Raw genomic sequence first — 14094 nt, 5'->3', positions numbered from 1 at the left:
GCAAGCGGTTAATAGGCCAATTGTGGAATGAAGACCAGTGTGTGCACATTCCTAAAAGACCAAAAGAGGAGAACAGATATTGGAGGGATTAATTCTGCCAGAATTTGGGGTTTGGTATCTGTGAAGGTGTTGGGGTAGTGGCATTTGAGCTGTGCTGAGAAGGATGGATATGATTATGACAGTTAATTGTTGTGTGGGGGAGATATTTTCCTGGAGAGACAGTGGTGTGTTCTGTAGGACCTTTCCAGGGACTTGAGATTAGTAAAATTTACCTGGAAAAGGTTAGACTTAGATCACAGAGAAAATTGAGTGTAAGGGACAGAAATGGACAGATATGGAGTCTTGGCACACACCTTTACTGATATCTCACCAATTCTGTATCCTGTTTCATCTTAGTCAACACAGACATGAATCCAAAACTGGTTAGGAGAGTGACACTGATATGTCAAATCCCATTTACAGTTCAAATAATTTAAGACCTCAGAAAATGAGGAGAGAATTCTGAAAGAGTGGGCAGTAGAGGTGGGTGTCTGGTCCTAACATTCCTCTTCCCTCCTTCTTGCTCTACCTTTATATCATTCTCCATCTTCAAAACATCAGACCTTTCCTTCCCAACAATTTGGCAGTTTCTTCAGGGAAAATAAAGGAGTTTGTTTTGCAGCTTTGTTTTGAATCCAACTTGGTGGGAATAAGGGCTTGCTGGGCTCATGGATAAGACATCTCTCAGATCCTTCCTGCTCTCAGACTTTCCTACCTCACGCCTCTTGGATGCATTGACCAGGTCTGGATTTGGTGCAGCCATTTGCACGTATATCACACAGAGCTTGTGAAGGAAATAAGTGATATCAATTACTACTAGGCCTGTGGATTTGCAAAAATGAAGAAATGTGTTCCATAGAGTTGACTGCTGTTTCCAAAGCGATTTAAACTGTACTCAGAAATTTGTTCCATAGATATTATTGCTCTTTAGGATGAGAATTAAACTATCCTAACATTCTGAACTCTGCTCCCACTCTGCCTACTGGGATGACGATGAGTCGCCTCCACCCCACCCACCCCTACCCTCTATGACATGCTGCCCCACCCTGCTAGAGATGACAGGTCCAGCTATATGTGGAGAATTCAATCATCAAGGAAATACCTTTTCCAAAAGTTCTGACATTCAGTTGGAAACCTCAGTGGAAGCAGAAGAGATCTCTGTCGGGAAGAGAAGGGTAAGCTCAGAGGGCATCGTCATAGGCTGGGACGCCTTGTGTGTGAAGAGAGTAGAAAGAAAAGGAAAACACAGGGTGAGCTATGAAAGGAGAAGAAGGTGGAAGGAATTAGAAAGATAATTAAAACAAAATAACTTAAAGAAAAGAGAAGAAAGAAAAGATGGAAGGTAAAGGGAGATTTGGTGTTTTACTTTTCTTAGATTAGTTTCAGTCCTAAACTTTAATTATGGAGCAATGGAGTGATACCATCCCTGAGAGCCCAACGTTTGTTTTCTTCTTTTCAACAGTTATATCCTGTTGTCCATGCTGCTGTTTCTGCTCCCATTTCAGGATCAACCCAGCCATAATATCCAGAGTTGGGTAAAAAGTAGGATGGCTATAGACCAACAGAAATCAGCCAGTCAACTTTTTGATGCCCCCCAACTTTTCTACTATTCTTTTCCCATAAGTCTCCATGAAGGTCACGGTTAGAAATAAACTCTCCGTGTGTTTGCCAATAGACAAGAGCTTGAGTCCTCTTAGCATTGTACCTGTGACTGGGCAAATGCAGGCAAAGAAGGGAAAGGGCAGCCAAAGTGTGAAACACTGTGAAAACAAAAAGATTTCTGTACTCCAGTGGGATTCGTTTATGAGATTCATTTATGAGATATGATCTGGCTTACTGAAATTCAGCAAAGTATAGCAATTGATCCTGGAATACAAGAGGGTCTAGGAGGCAAAGGTTTCTTCTTGGATCTGTCTTGCCTGGTCAAAACATTTCTCTTGAGCCAATGATTATGTTGGATACTAGGGGCTTCGTTTCCATAACACCTGTTTGTATTAACAATTTAGGAGACCTACCATGGGAGAATCTGGACAGGACCCATTGGATGATGTGTGAGTAATGAGAATGAGGAACTAGGGTGGGAAGTGACTATAGCAATTCAGTAAGGAAGAAAACCTTCACTGTGCAAGACACCATCCCCTCCAGCCCAGAAGCCTTCCTAGGGAGGAAGGAGCTTGGTGTTCATTCTTTGGAATTCACCATACCATAAGTGGGGTTTTCCAAGGTAACTAATGTCCCCAAAAGCAAATTAGTCTTATTTGGGGGGAAAAATCCATCACTATCCCTGCCCCCACCCAGCCCATGTGCCTACCTGACTAGGGTGGAAGGTATTCAATGTAACAAACTTCTTAGGAAACTGTTACAGAAGGAGATTGAAGACATTCCTCTCCCTTACAGGTATTTAAATGCTTTATAGGTGTGGCTTGGATTCCACATACTCTGTACAAAATTTTTGAAAACACATAAGTTAGAGCATAATTATTCATATGAAAAAAATATTTTATTGCCTCATAAAACATTTGTATTTTAATGGGCTCCATTTATAATATTTAAAATGAAAATGTGATTTGATTCTAGGAATTTACTTTATGCAAAACCCTGTAGAAATCAATTTATCATGGAAAGTGATAACAGAGGGCTGGTTAGGCAAAGTCACAACAGAAGATGGGGAAATGAATGAGAGGATAGCTCGTATGTTTTCCTGTCCTGAGTTTAGTAATGAAGATAATTTTCCTGCAGGCAGGAGATGATGGAAATACCGAAATTAGAAGCCACAAAACAGAACCTCGACTACCTTAACTCAGACCTTGAAAAGGACCTGCAGAGACTGGATAAGGCAAATCTGGTTCTTCTCAGAAAAATTCAAGAAAAAGAAGAAACAGTTCAGAGGTCAGGCTTTGCAGTTGGTCGGGGAAGGACTTCTCATCTGAACGCCCCTTGGGCTCAAGAGAGGGTTGGGGAAAGGTTAACTTCTTTGTCCTTGAATCTGGGCATGTGATTTAAATTCTGAAGCATAAACGGTGGTGCCCTCAAAGAGTTTTATGTGCAGATTTTTGCACTAGATTTCCACATTACACTGACATTTTATTGCCACCGCATTGGGCAGTCTACCCAGACTTTGGCAGTAGCTTCCCAAGCTGGGGCCCTGGCAGCCTCCTTAGGACTGAGCCACACCTGCCTGCCTCTGTTTTTCAGTCTGGAAAGGGAGGTTTTCCTGTCAGTTGGAAAAGCCAGAGAGAGGGAGGAGCTGATCCACATCCTATCTGAGAAGGAAGAAGCCCTAAGGGGTCTGGAAGTAGAGACAGCAAAGCTGGTAAGGAGGCACCTGGAAAAGGATGGTCTGATGTGTTCTGCTCATGGTCTGCGGCTCTCTTTCCCAGGGGACCATCACTGAGGTCATTGCCTTGTCTGTAGAAATCACAGCTGTGTAAGAGGGTGCTTTGGGAATGATGCACCCTGTAACGGGGTGAAGCCTGGGCTCTGGTCCCAGGTCACCTGTGTGGGGCCAGAGTGCCCTTTTCCCACTGGCGCCCCTCATCCCAAAGGGAATTTCAGTGGCTTGGGGAGAGGGGGAGGGTGTGAGAGCAGAGTGGGGTTAGTTGCCTTTACCTCTTTCTTTCCTCAGGAAAAAAAGAAGGAGATGCTGAGCAGGAATGTGGTGGAGGTTCAAAAGGAGGTAAGGTGTGCCCTGGGTTTTCAAGGGTAAGTCCCAGGATAAGTCTACCCTTGAAAGGAGGCTCATTCCTTAGGAATCCCAATAGAGTCAGCGTCTTCCTGAACTCTCCAGTCAGAAAGACAGGAGAAGGAGCAACCTACAAAATGCGTGTGCTCCCTCCTGACCCCGCCTCCCAAATCTCTTAGAACAGACTCTGATTAACTGATACCATCCTTTGTCCTCTGCGGATTACAGATCTGTGGTGGGAAGGCCAAAGAAATGTGGAGGGAGAGATTTGTCCCTTCCTCCCCCAACTTCTCTGCCCCACTTCCTCTTCCCTCCCTCCCTCCCTTCCTCACCTCCCTGTGCCATGGTTTTCATGCACTATGGAAACAAAAAGGTCTGTCCAGCCAGCAGGGAGTCAGGCAGCTTCCACAAGGAGACGGAGGTAGTTTTCTATCAAGCTTCTATTTGGAATCTGAACTAATTAACCATTCTTCTGCGGTCCTGAGATCGTCAAGCCTGCCTCTATCCCATGTTTCATGTGTATGCTTCACTCAGTGTACAATCTGGGGCATGGTATTTCAGATTTCAAGAAGATTCAAGAATGTTGGCCTTGATAAAGAAACCCTAAAGCAGATGTTGGCAGAATTAAAGGTGAGTAGAAACACAAGGCTAGAGATTCTCTGGGAGATGTGTTAGTCCTAAGTTTTGGGAGGCATGAGTCTCAAGGACTCTCCCAGGCTACGTCCGTCTGTGAGCTTCTAGGGGTGAGCCCACGTCCTTTGTTTCCTCTGCTTCACTCTCTGACTTGGGCAGTATTCACAGCATTGTCAGTCACACTGGTGGCAGAGATGACTACGACAGAACCTAAGTGGAGGCGCTGCTCCAGAGACCTCACCATCCACCAGTCACAGACACACGTTCTGAATACCCATTGGGACATGCCCTCAAGGAGTTTATGGTTTATTTTCATTTTTTGTATTTATTTATTTAATTGAAGTATAGTCAGTTACAATGTGTCAATTTCTGGTGTACAGCACAATGTTTCAGTCATACATACACATACATATATTCCTTTTCATATTCTATTCCATTACTAGAGTAACTACGCTTAGAACTATAGTTACTGTAGTTACTACAAGATATTAAATACAGTTTCCTGTGCTATACAGTTGTTTATCTATTTTATATATAGTGGTTAGTATTTGCAAATCTCAAACTCCCAATTTATCCCTTCCTACCTCCTTTACCCCCTGGTAACCATATGTTTGTTTTCTATATCTGTGAGTCTGTTTCTGTTTTGTAAATGAGTTCATTTGTGTAAGAAATTTATGATTTAAACAGCACACAAGTACAGATAGTCAAGAAGGAAGGACTACTAACTTTCACAATGATAGAGGGATGTATCAACAGTCTTATCTGATTTTCCAACCCATGGCTTACAAGCCAAGGATGTTTTATTTTTCAATATATTTTATCCTTTTCTTCTACTAGAAGGTAAACTCAATGAGGGCATGAATTTTTGTCTGTCATTTACTCCTATTTCCCCAGTGGCTGGCATGTAGTAGTAGCCCAGTAAATAGCTGTTGAAGGAATGAATGAATTGGATGCCCAGGTGAGGGCAGAAATCCTATGGAGAAGCTCTCTGCAGCTTCATGTGGCGAACATGGCAATTTGGCTGAGCACACCACGCCAGAGCCCTACTGTGCTGTTTCCCTCCAGAAAAGAGGCTGGAGGTTTCTCTTTTGCTCCGTGATTCAGGTGGCATGTTGAGCATGCCCTGTGGAATACAAGAGGGAGAAAGGGGCTGGGAGTTTTGGTCAGCTGGACTGGAGGAAGGAGGATGATTAAGCCCACAGACTGGGCAGTCAGACAACCAAGGTGTCAATGTCAGCTCTGCTACTGTGTGATTTTTAAACCAGTTATGCACTTAACCTCCCCTTGCCTTTGTCTCACCTGTAAAATGGGACTAAAAATAACAGTGCCCACCCCAGATTGTCATAGTCTGTCCTCCCTCTAGAATAGCCATTATTATCGTGCTCATTGCTGGTCTGGAGGGAGGGTGACCATTACCCATTTGCCTTCCACAAAAGCATGCTATTAATTTTCTGCTGTCACTCGCCATCTTCCGTAGGTGAGACTACAACAGTCTACAGAGTCCTGTGCAAATCAAGAGAAGGAACTAGTCAAGGTAGAGGCAGTGTCTTCCCCACTGAGGGTCTGTGCAGGACCCTCTTCCATTTGTAAATGGAAGAAAACCCCTGAGATCTTAGAAACAGGATAGCTCAAGGCATGGGCAGGGGAGGAGAAGGAACATCTGGCAGATGAATTTCTGCAGGTGAAGGGAAAGAAAGCTTGTATTAAAAATACTGGTCTTACAATTTCTTAAACACCCCTCCACCTCAAATACTCAAATACTTTCGTTGAAGCCCAAACCTCAGTGCCCTGAAACATCTCCTGATGTTTCACCCCAGAGGCATAGGAGAAGCTGGGCAAACAACTTCCTTTGCTCAGAATTAGAACCTGCCCATGAATGATGAGATCACTGCTTTGTGATGTGGTGGCTTTCCCTAGTAAGAAGTTGCTAGGCAACCAGCCAAATGTCCAAGGTGCCCGTTGGGAGCAGCCAAGGCTTGGTTGTGATTTAATCCATGAAATTTGTTAATTTTCTTTTCTTTCTAGGTAGAGAGTGACTACCAATCTGTGTACCAGCTCTGCGAAGACCAGGCGCACTACATAAAGGTACACTGCCTCTGGGGGAAAGTCAGAGTAGAGGAGGAACTTCTCCAAGGTCTCTTGGATCCTCATAAGGCTAAAATCTGACCCTGGGGAAAATGCCTTTTATACAACAACAACAAAACAGATGTATGTTGAGGGTTTACTTTGTGCTGGGCACTGTCACACATGGTATTCTTAAGCACTCAACACACAGTATTTTTCTCAATCAGTTTGTCCAGTAACTCTTTGGTGATGCTATTGTTATAATCGAGAGGACACAGGTTTCAAGGAGTTTGGTAACGTGCTCTGAAAACATAGTAAGTGTGAGAGCTGGGAATTAAATACAAGCAGGATCCAAAGAGAGAACTCTTTTCTCCCCCCACGTATGTCCATCTGGTCACTAATATCTCCTAACTTTTATTAGAACATCTTCCTGCTTGTGTGTGGACATTCATGCATGCACCATTTGGAATATTAGGAGTTAGGAGACTGTTTCATCAATGACGTAGTAATGAAATATGCAGAAATTCTTGATTATGATAAATACTCTTTTTTTTTTCCCATGAGAAGAAATACCAGGAAATTCTGAGGCAGATGGAAAAGGAAAAGGAGGTGCTGCTTCTTGAAAAAGAAGTGTAAGTTTGAGAAAATGACTTGGTTGATAGACTGCAGTGAGAGTCCCCAGGAGGTCTTTGAAGGGCAGGGTACTTCTCAGACCCGTTTGTGTCGCTATAAATGGCTCCCAACAAGTTACCCCTGCAACTTCTGCTCCACGTTCTAGATTGAAAAATCATCCGCATTCAAGCTTCTCTCTTGCTTTTCTCAGCAATTGGTGCTTAAAAGATCTCGTCTTTTATGTTCTTTTCATGAGTCCTTAGCTGAGTGTTATTCTTGAAAATTGATGGTGCTGACCATCTTCCCAGGATGTGGTAAACCCAGCACACTGGCTGGGGGCCCCCTTAATTCCCATATATGTATATTCTGTATCCATGGACTTGTATCACTTATAATTTGACACACTTTCCTTTGTTTATACTTGTAAATTGTGTTATGTATTATATTATGTAATATACATAGACTGCACAACTCTTAATTGGTATGTTAATACTACTCAGCTTAAGATATAGAACATTTTGAGTACCCCAAAAGGCTCCATTGGGCCCTCTTGTCAGTGAATATTCCTTGCAAAGGTAACCACGATTCTGACTTCTGTCATTTTTTATTGGTTTTGTCTGATCTTGAACTTCGTGTAAATTCAATATGTACTCTCTTGTCTCTGGCTTTTATAGAGATTCCTCCACTTTGCTGCATGCCCCGTGGTTCACCCCTTTCATAGCTGTATAGTATTCTGTTGAAGGAATATGGCACAATTTATCTATTTTACCACTGATGAACATTTTTGTTATATCCAGCTTGGGGCTAATCAACTAAAGCTGCTATAAAACATTCTTGTGCATGTCGTTTGGTGGGCATACGCACTCATGTCTCTTGGTTATACACCAAAAGGTCACAGTGTGTGTGTGTGTGTGTGTGTGTGTGTGTGTGTGTGTGTGTGTGTGTGTCTTTGGCTTTACTAGACAAAGCCAAATAATTTTCCAAAGTGGCTGTACCAGTATCTCTTCCCACAAAAATCTATACTAGGTTCTAATTATTCTACTTGCTCATTTTCACTTGGCATCTACAGTCTTACTAGTTTTAACCACTCTGGCAGGAGTGTAGTGATACTCAGTTTTGATTTTAATAATGCATTTCTTTACTGATTATTAATGGTGTATAACTTTTTCTTTTTCAAATTCTTATTGGAAATTTGGATGCCCTCTTTTTGTGTCTTTTGCCTGTGTTTGGGAGATTGTCAGTCTTTTTCTTGTTAATGTATTGGAGTTGACTCTATTTTTTACATAAAGTCCTTTGTCAGATATAGACATTATAGCCATTTCTATGGCTTTCCTTTTTTACTCTCTTAATGGAATCCTTTGATAAACAATTTTATAACTTTAAGGAAATCTGGTCCATCAAATTTTTTTTCTTTTTTTTTTTGTGCAGTGCTTTCTTTAGTTCATAAAACTATTCTCTTACGCTTTGCCCGAGAATATTTTGTTTGTTTACCTTTTATGATTTTACATTCAACTGAAATTTGGTTTTTTCTATGGTGTGAGGTAGAGATCAAGATTCTTTTTCTTGTGTGTGTGGATAGCCAGTTGGCACAGCACCGTTTATGTAAAAGACCATACGTGGTCAGTGGTGCTTTGTTTTATAGGTCAGGTAACCATATATGTGTGAGTCTGTTTCTGAATAATTTATTCTGTGCCAATGGTCAAAGTTGCTATCCTTGTGATGATACGAACACTGTGTTTTAAGTACTGTACCTTTATAATTGGTCTTGATTTATCATAGCTTAAGTTCTGCAACTTTCTGTTGTTCTTCAAGACTATCCTGGCTACTCTTGGCCCTTCGATTTTCCATATAAATTTTAAAATTAATTTTTCAATTTCTACTAAAAAAAGTGCTGATACTTTGATTGGAATTACATGGAATCAACAGATAAATCTGGAGGTTAATTAGTATCTTAACAACATTGAGTTTTCCAAGCCGTGAACATCATTATCCCTCCATGTATTTAGACCATCTTTAATTTCTCATAAAAATGTTCTGTAATGTTTGTTAGTGTGCTTGTGCATCTTTCATCAGATTTCATCAGATTTATTCCTAGGCGTATTTTTGATGCTGTTGTAAATAAGACATTTGTTTTTTGATATTCTAATTGATTACTGATCATATGTAGGAATGCAGTTGGCTTATAGACACAGTTGACCCTTGAACAACACAGAGGCTAGGGGAGCAACCCCCCTGCACAGCTGAAAATTCATTTACTATTATCACTTCTTCAAAAACAAAGGAACTGATAAATAACTCACCCAAGGGCAGGAAGCTGAAACAACTTGGATGGAATCAGGACTCAAACCCTAGTTCTTTTGATTCCTCATATTGTGATCACTAATCAAACACAAACTTTTCCCAACATTTAAAAATCTGTACAATGAAAATACTATGTTTATTGAAAAAAATCTGCTATAGTTCAAGCCCACGTTGTTCAAGGGTCAACTGTATTGAACTTGTATCCATCAACCTTGCTAAATTCACTTATTATAATAGTTTATTCATAAATTCTTTTAGATTCTCATCTGTAAGTAATGACAGTTGTATTTATTCCTTTTTTAATCTTTATATTTTTAATTCTTTTTCTTGCCTTTTTGCATTAGCCAAGAGTTTTACTACAACATTGGCTAGAGGGGGTGGCAGTGGGCATCCTTGAGTTTTACTCAGTTTAGGAGGAAAGTATCTAATATTTCACCATTAAGTAGTGTATGTGGGTTTCTTGTAGACATCCTTTATCAGATTAAGAAACTTCTCTTTTATTTTGAGTTTGCTGAGTTTTTTTTATAAACAGGTATTCATTTTTATTAAATGATTTTTCTGTATGTATTTAAAGGATTGTGGGTCTTTTTTTTTTTTTCCCCTTGGAAATGTACCAGTGCTCCTTCATGTTTAACAGGTCTCAGACTCCAGCTTTTACTCCCCAGCACTGCATCACTACTCCAATCTTTGCTCAGCTCTTGAGGCATCTTCTGCTTTCTGGACTTTCTTGAAATCTTGAGCTATTCATGTAGAGCTTAGGAGTCAGCTATCACCTTGATAGGGAAGTTCACACAGATACTTGAATTTATTTCTCTATGACTCCTTCCTCCCTTGGACTTTCCCCCAATGGTCTTGAACTCCAACCTCTGTCTCAGCCAATTGGTGCTGCCACTTGCTTCCTGGACTTTATCTGCTGGACCACAAATTGACAAGCGCCCTTGGGAAAAAGCCTGAATGAATGAGGAGCTCACTCTGTGTGCTTTACTTTGCTCAGGGTTTAGTATCCCCTCAGCTTCTGACTGCATTCTTCAATGCATTGAAACAGCTGTTTTATGTATTTTGTTCAGTTGCTTGTAGAGTCGGACTAGTCTGACACAAGTGGTTCCATCACAGCCAGAACCTGGAGTTTGTGCCCCTTCTTCCTTTCCTCCTCTATTTAATGTTTACAGAAAGATATTCCCATGTAAAGGCTAATAAGCTTTCACTGGATCTGACCCTCTGACAGGGAACAGCTCTAAATTCTGGACAACAAAACAAACGAATCAACATTCAGAAGGCACTGGAGAGTAAACAAAACCATGCAGATTCTGGAGGGGAGTTGACACTTGGAAGAAGGGAATAGCAGGGGATGATTTCCCCATTTTTATCACTTTTAGCCTGAGGGCAAGCTAAACTTGGTGTGTGAGGGTGAAGGAAATCACCTAGAGAAAACTTAGTCTCTCTGGGCTGGAAAACAGGACAGAGTTTGGGGTAGTCAAACTGCTGGATAAAAAATAGATGGAGAGTCTCAAATTTTGCCTACACTCTGCCCAAATCACAGGCTGACTTCCAAAACCATGCATGCTCAGGGCAGTCTATGAACAGCCCGGACTGAGGTTTGAACTGCCACCAAGAGACAGACTTTCTGCACTGTGAATCCAACATCAGGATTGTCTCAGTTACTCTTCACTGTCTTTTCTCTTGAAAATGGACCACATTTTCCTGTTTCTTTGTATGTTGACCAATTGTGAATTTTGAACACTGAGCATTGCAAATGGTATCAAGAATCTAAGAAATACGGTGAAAAAGAATATGAAAATGAATATATGTCTATCCATGTATGACGGAAGCATTGTGCTGTACACCAGAAATTGACACAACATTGTAAACTGGCTATACTTCAATAACAAAAGTTTCAATGCAAAAAAAAATCTAGGAAAAAAAATCATAGATGTTGCATGACTTAGAAAAGCACCTTTCATCAGCCCCACAGATTGTTATTTAATTCTTGCATCTGATCTTTTTCACCCAGATTCAAAGCCCAGAACGACTCTTCCCAAATAGTGAAACCTGGGTCAATTCTGGTGGAGACCATCCAAAGCAACATGGTAAGTCTCCCTTTTCTCGAGTTGAGGTTTTCTTCCATCCCTTCCTCCCCTTGCTTCTCTCTTCCTGTCCCCCTGCCCCTCCTCTTCTGGCCAATATCCCTAGAGTTAGGAAATAATGAGGCTCAGTACATTGCTTCACACCTGGCAGAGTCAGTGACTCCTGAGTCTAAGCTCTTAGCCACCCTACTATACTGCCCCTTTGTGACCACGTGGACAGGCACACCTATGGCTTTCATTGCTTCCCACAGGAGAAGACCATCATTAAGAAACAGAAGAGAATCTTTTGGTACAGGTAAGTGCTAGAATTGTATTTTTCCCCCTTATCTAGGTCTTTTTCATTCTATAGAAGTAAGTAACTTGATAAGAGCATACGGACTGAGGACAAACACATCTACCAACCAGAAAGTATCACGCAGCCCCAGATTTCTCCCAACCCTTCATTCTTTTCTCAAAACCAGAGTTATGCAGAACTTGGTGGCTGGAGAAAGTGGCTATTTTTGAGAATTTCAAGGTGACACCTGCAGGCTGCATTTCACTTTCAATTTGCATTCTTACAACTAATAGTATTTTCTATTTTTCAGATCCTGAATCTGATAATCTGCTAAACTCTTTGCTGGAAAGAGAGTTCAGGGTGCATTAATTCTCTTAGTTCATTTACTGCAGGATGTAAAATTTTAGGAAAAAAATTGTTTGAGCTGTGCCTTTTTTAATTTTTGAAATAAGGCGACTAACTCTGAAATGCTCCATGTGGCCGTTTGACAAAAAGCTTCGATTTATGACATTTCAAAATAGTTAAAGACTGAAGGCCTCAGGCCAGGTTTCAGGGTGGAATTTTCTTAGGTGCACACAAGAAAAAATAAACACACACACAATCTGTTATTGTTTGAGTTGGTTTCTTTGGGCACTTGATTGTTTAGGGAAAAATAACCCTATCAATTTATGTGGCTGTTAGCATCAGAAATGGCCCAGACTTATTTCAAATTCTAGAACTGCTTGCTACAGCAGATCTGAAGAAGGTCAGCGATCATGAGACTCTCAAGTGTGACAGTCCTGGACATTTTCTGACAACCCTCACAAAGGCCTGCAGATAATGCCTGGAAAGCCCTATCCTTTTGTCTCCAGCTTTCCTATGTGGATATCTATTCTGTTGGAGGGCTTAAATGTCAGGAGGGCTGTATGCAGTTCCTCACCGGCACATCAGTCCTTTTCTGTTATTGCCTGTCCCCTACCCTCACCCTTTGGGTCTCCATTCCCCACTTCCTCATCGGGCTGGCATGAAGAAAGCTATTCACCAGTCACAATGTGAGGTTCACCTCCTACTGCTGGATGCTGGGCTCTTTCCCCCTTGCTAACCATGACTGTCTCTCTGCAGGCATTTCAAGTATCTCGTCTTCATGGTCATGATCTTCATTAGGCTGCTGGGTTACATGCTTTTCTACCTGCAGTACATAAACCCAGACCTCCTTGTGGATGCCCTGCCCATGGTAATGAGCAGAGATACCTTGAAGAGGCTGAGGGACGTCTTATTTCCCTTCCTCACTCTGGAGGTGGAAGAAGTTCTACCACATTAGTCTGGAGTGACCTGGGGGCGTCACACTGCACCTGAGTGGAAAGGGGGGCAGGGCTGTGGCCCCAAGCAGGGGAAGGGCCAGGAAGGCAGTGGGAGCTCTGACTCAGAGTGGCTGCTTTGATGTCTGACTGCTTCATTTCATTCTCTCCCCTTGCTTTCCCTCCAGAGTGTCTCTCTTTCAAATAAAAAATATGTTTGACCATAGTTCACCGTGTTGGTCTGTGAATTTGGTCTTTGTGTCCTTTAGGGAGGATAATATGTTACCTTTACCAAAAGATTCTCTTCTGTTTCTTAATGATGGTCTTCTCCTGCAAGCTATAAAAGCTCTTTTCTTTTATATTACGCTGTGTCTTATAGGAGTAGGATATCCTGAAAAGCTGAACTTTTAGATGTACACAGATGGTTACTTGTTCTCAATTGAGAAGAAAATTACTTTAGAATTCAAGTGCTGTAATAAATTCAAATCCTAATTCAAATGTCTCCTCTGATCCCTCGCAACCTGAAACAGCCCCAGTTGCCTTCTTCCGAATGCTGCCTGTGCCTTCTGTGGGCTTCCCATACTGCCCTGCCCACTTCTACCTTGCAGTGTCATTGCTGTGTGTCTTGGTGGCAGGGCTTCTGACCCCTTGATTCTGTATCATCCCATATGGCCCCAAACACAACATCTTTATAAAGATTCCTTGAAGAGTCTGTAATTCTCTTCTGTGGCATCTGGAGGGTGACAATTGGAACCAGAATCGTGAGCCTAGACCCTGTAACGTGAGAGCTCTCTCTTTTGCTGCACAGCCAACTGGGCATTGGTGGTGGAGAAGGAAGGGAAGTGGAGGGATGTGCCACAGAACATGAACTGGTGTGGCCAGCTGGAGGTGTCTGCAGGGTATGGAAACTAAGTGCTGGAGACGCCTTTCGTGGCAGCTCCTTTCTCCCATGCACTCCTGGAGCTCTCACTTTCTGGTCACTTTTCTCCTTTCAAGACCATTCTGGATAAAGGTTTTAATTGATGTCAGTTGTGCAGCAATGTCCTGGTGGAAGGGACACACTGTATGTCTGCTTTGGCTGCAGACATGACCCTGTTTCACATTTTCTCTTTGGGGTCTGGGAGGAAA

At 41.9% G+C, this 14094-nt stretch overlaps 1 protein-coding gene across 5 annotated transcripts; it reads left to right on the top strand.

Annotated features, from left to right (window-relative positions):
- The first annotated feature begins 1096 nt into the window (after positions 1-1096).
- Positions 1097-13192, top strand: LOC102534147 (transmembrane and coiled-coil domain-containing protein 5B-like). Of its 5 annotated transcripts, none has more exons than XM_072962736.1 (13): positions 1097-1214; positions 1502-1570; positions 2046-2090; positions 2779-2928; positions 3235-3352; positions 3665-3715; positions 4283-4351; positions 5832-5888; positions 6380-6439; positions 6986-7050; positions 11343-11418; positions 11667-11710; positions 12791-13192. In XM_072962736.1, the coding sequence occupies exons 2-13, from the start codon at positions 1518-1520 to the stop codon at positions 12987-12989; spliced, it is 987 nt and encodes a 328-aa protein (XP_072818837.1). In that variant the 5' UTR covers positions 1097-1214; positions 1502-1517; the 3' UTR covers positions 12990-13192. The 5 variants fall into 5 exon arrangements, with proteins under 5 accessions (XP_072818837.1, XP_072818838.1, XP_072818840.1 ...); XM_072962739.1 differs by having other exon boundaries at positions 1098-1214; positions 1502-1574; XM_072962737.1 differs by lacking the exon at positions 5832-5888.
- The last annotated feature ends 902 nt before the right edge of the window (positions 13193-14094 follow it).

The sequence above is a fragment of the Vicugna pacos genome, chromosome 6, assembly GCF_048564905.1.
Source record: "Vicugna pacos chromosome 6, VicPac4, whole genome shotgun sequence".
Classification (NCBI taxonomy): Eukaryota; Metazoa; Chordata; class Mammalia; order Artiodactyla; family Camelidae; genus Vicugna; species Vicugna pacos.
Note: the sequence above shows the minus strand (reverse complement) of the source record. Positions and strands in the feature narration are given on the sequence as shown.

What these genes read in the sequence shown, in the direction of transcription:
- LOC102534147 (XM_072962736.1), top strand. Translation starts at nt 1,518, where the DNA reads ATGCTGCTGTTTCTGCTCCCATTTCAGGATCAACCCAGCCATAATATC. An exon ending in CAGGACCCATTGGATGATGT is followed by an intron (nt 2,091 to 2,778) that starts GTGAGTAATGAG and finishes ATTTTCCTGCAG; the next exon opens with GCAGGAGATGATGGAAATAC. An exon ending in AAGAGAAGGAACTAGTCAAG is followed by an intron (nt 5,889 to 6,379) that starts GTAGAGGCAGTG and finishes TTTTCTTTCTAG; the next exon opens with GTAGAGAGTGACTACCAATC.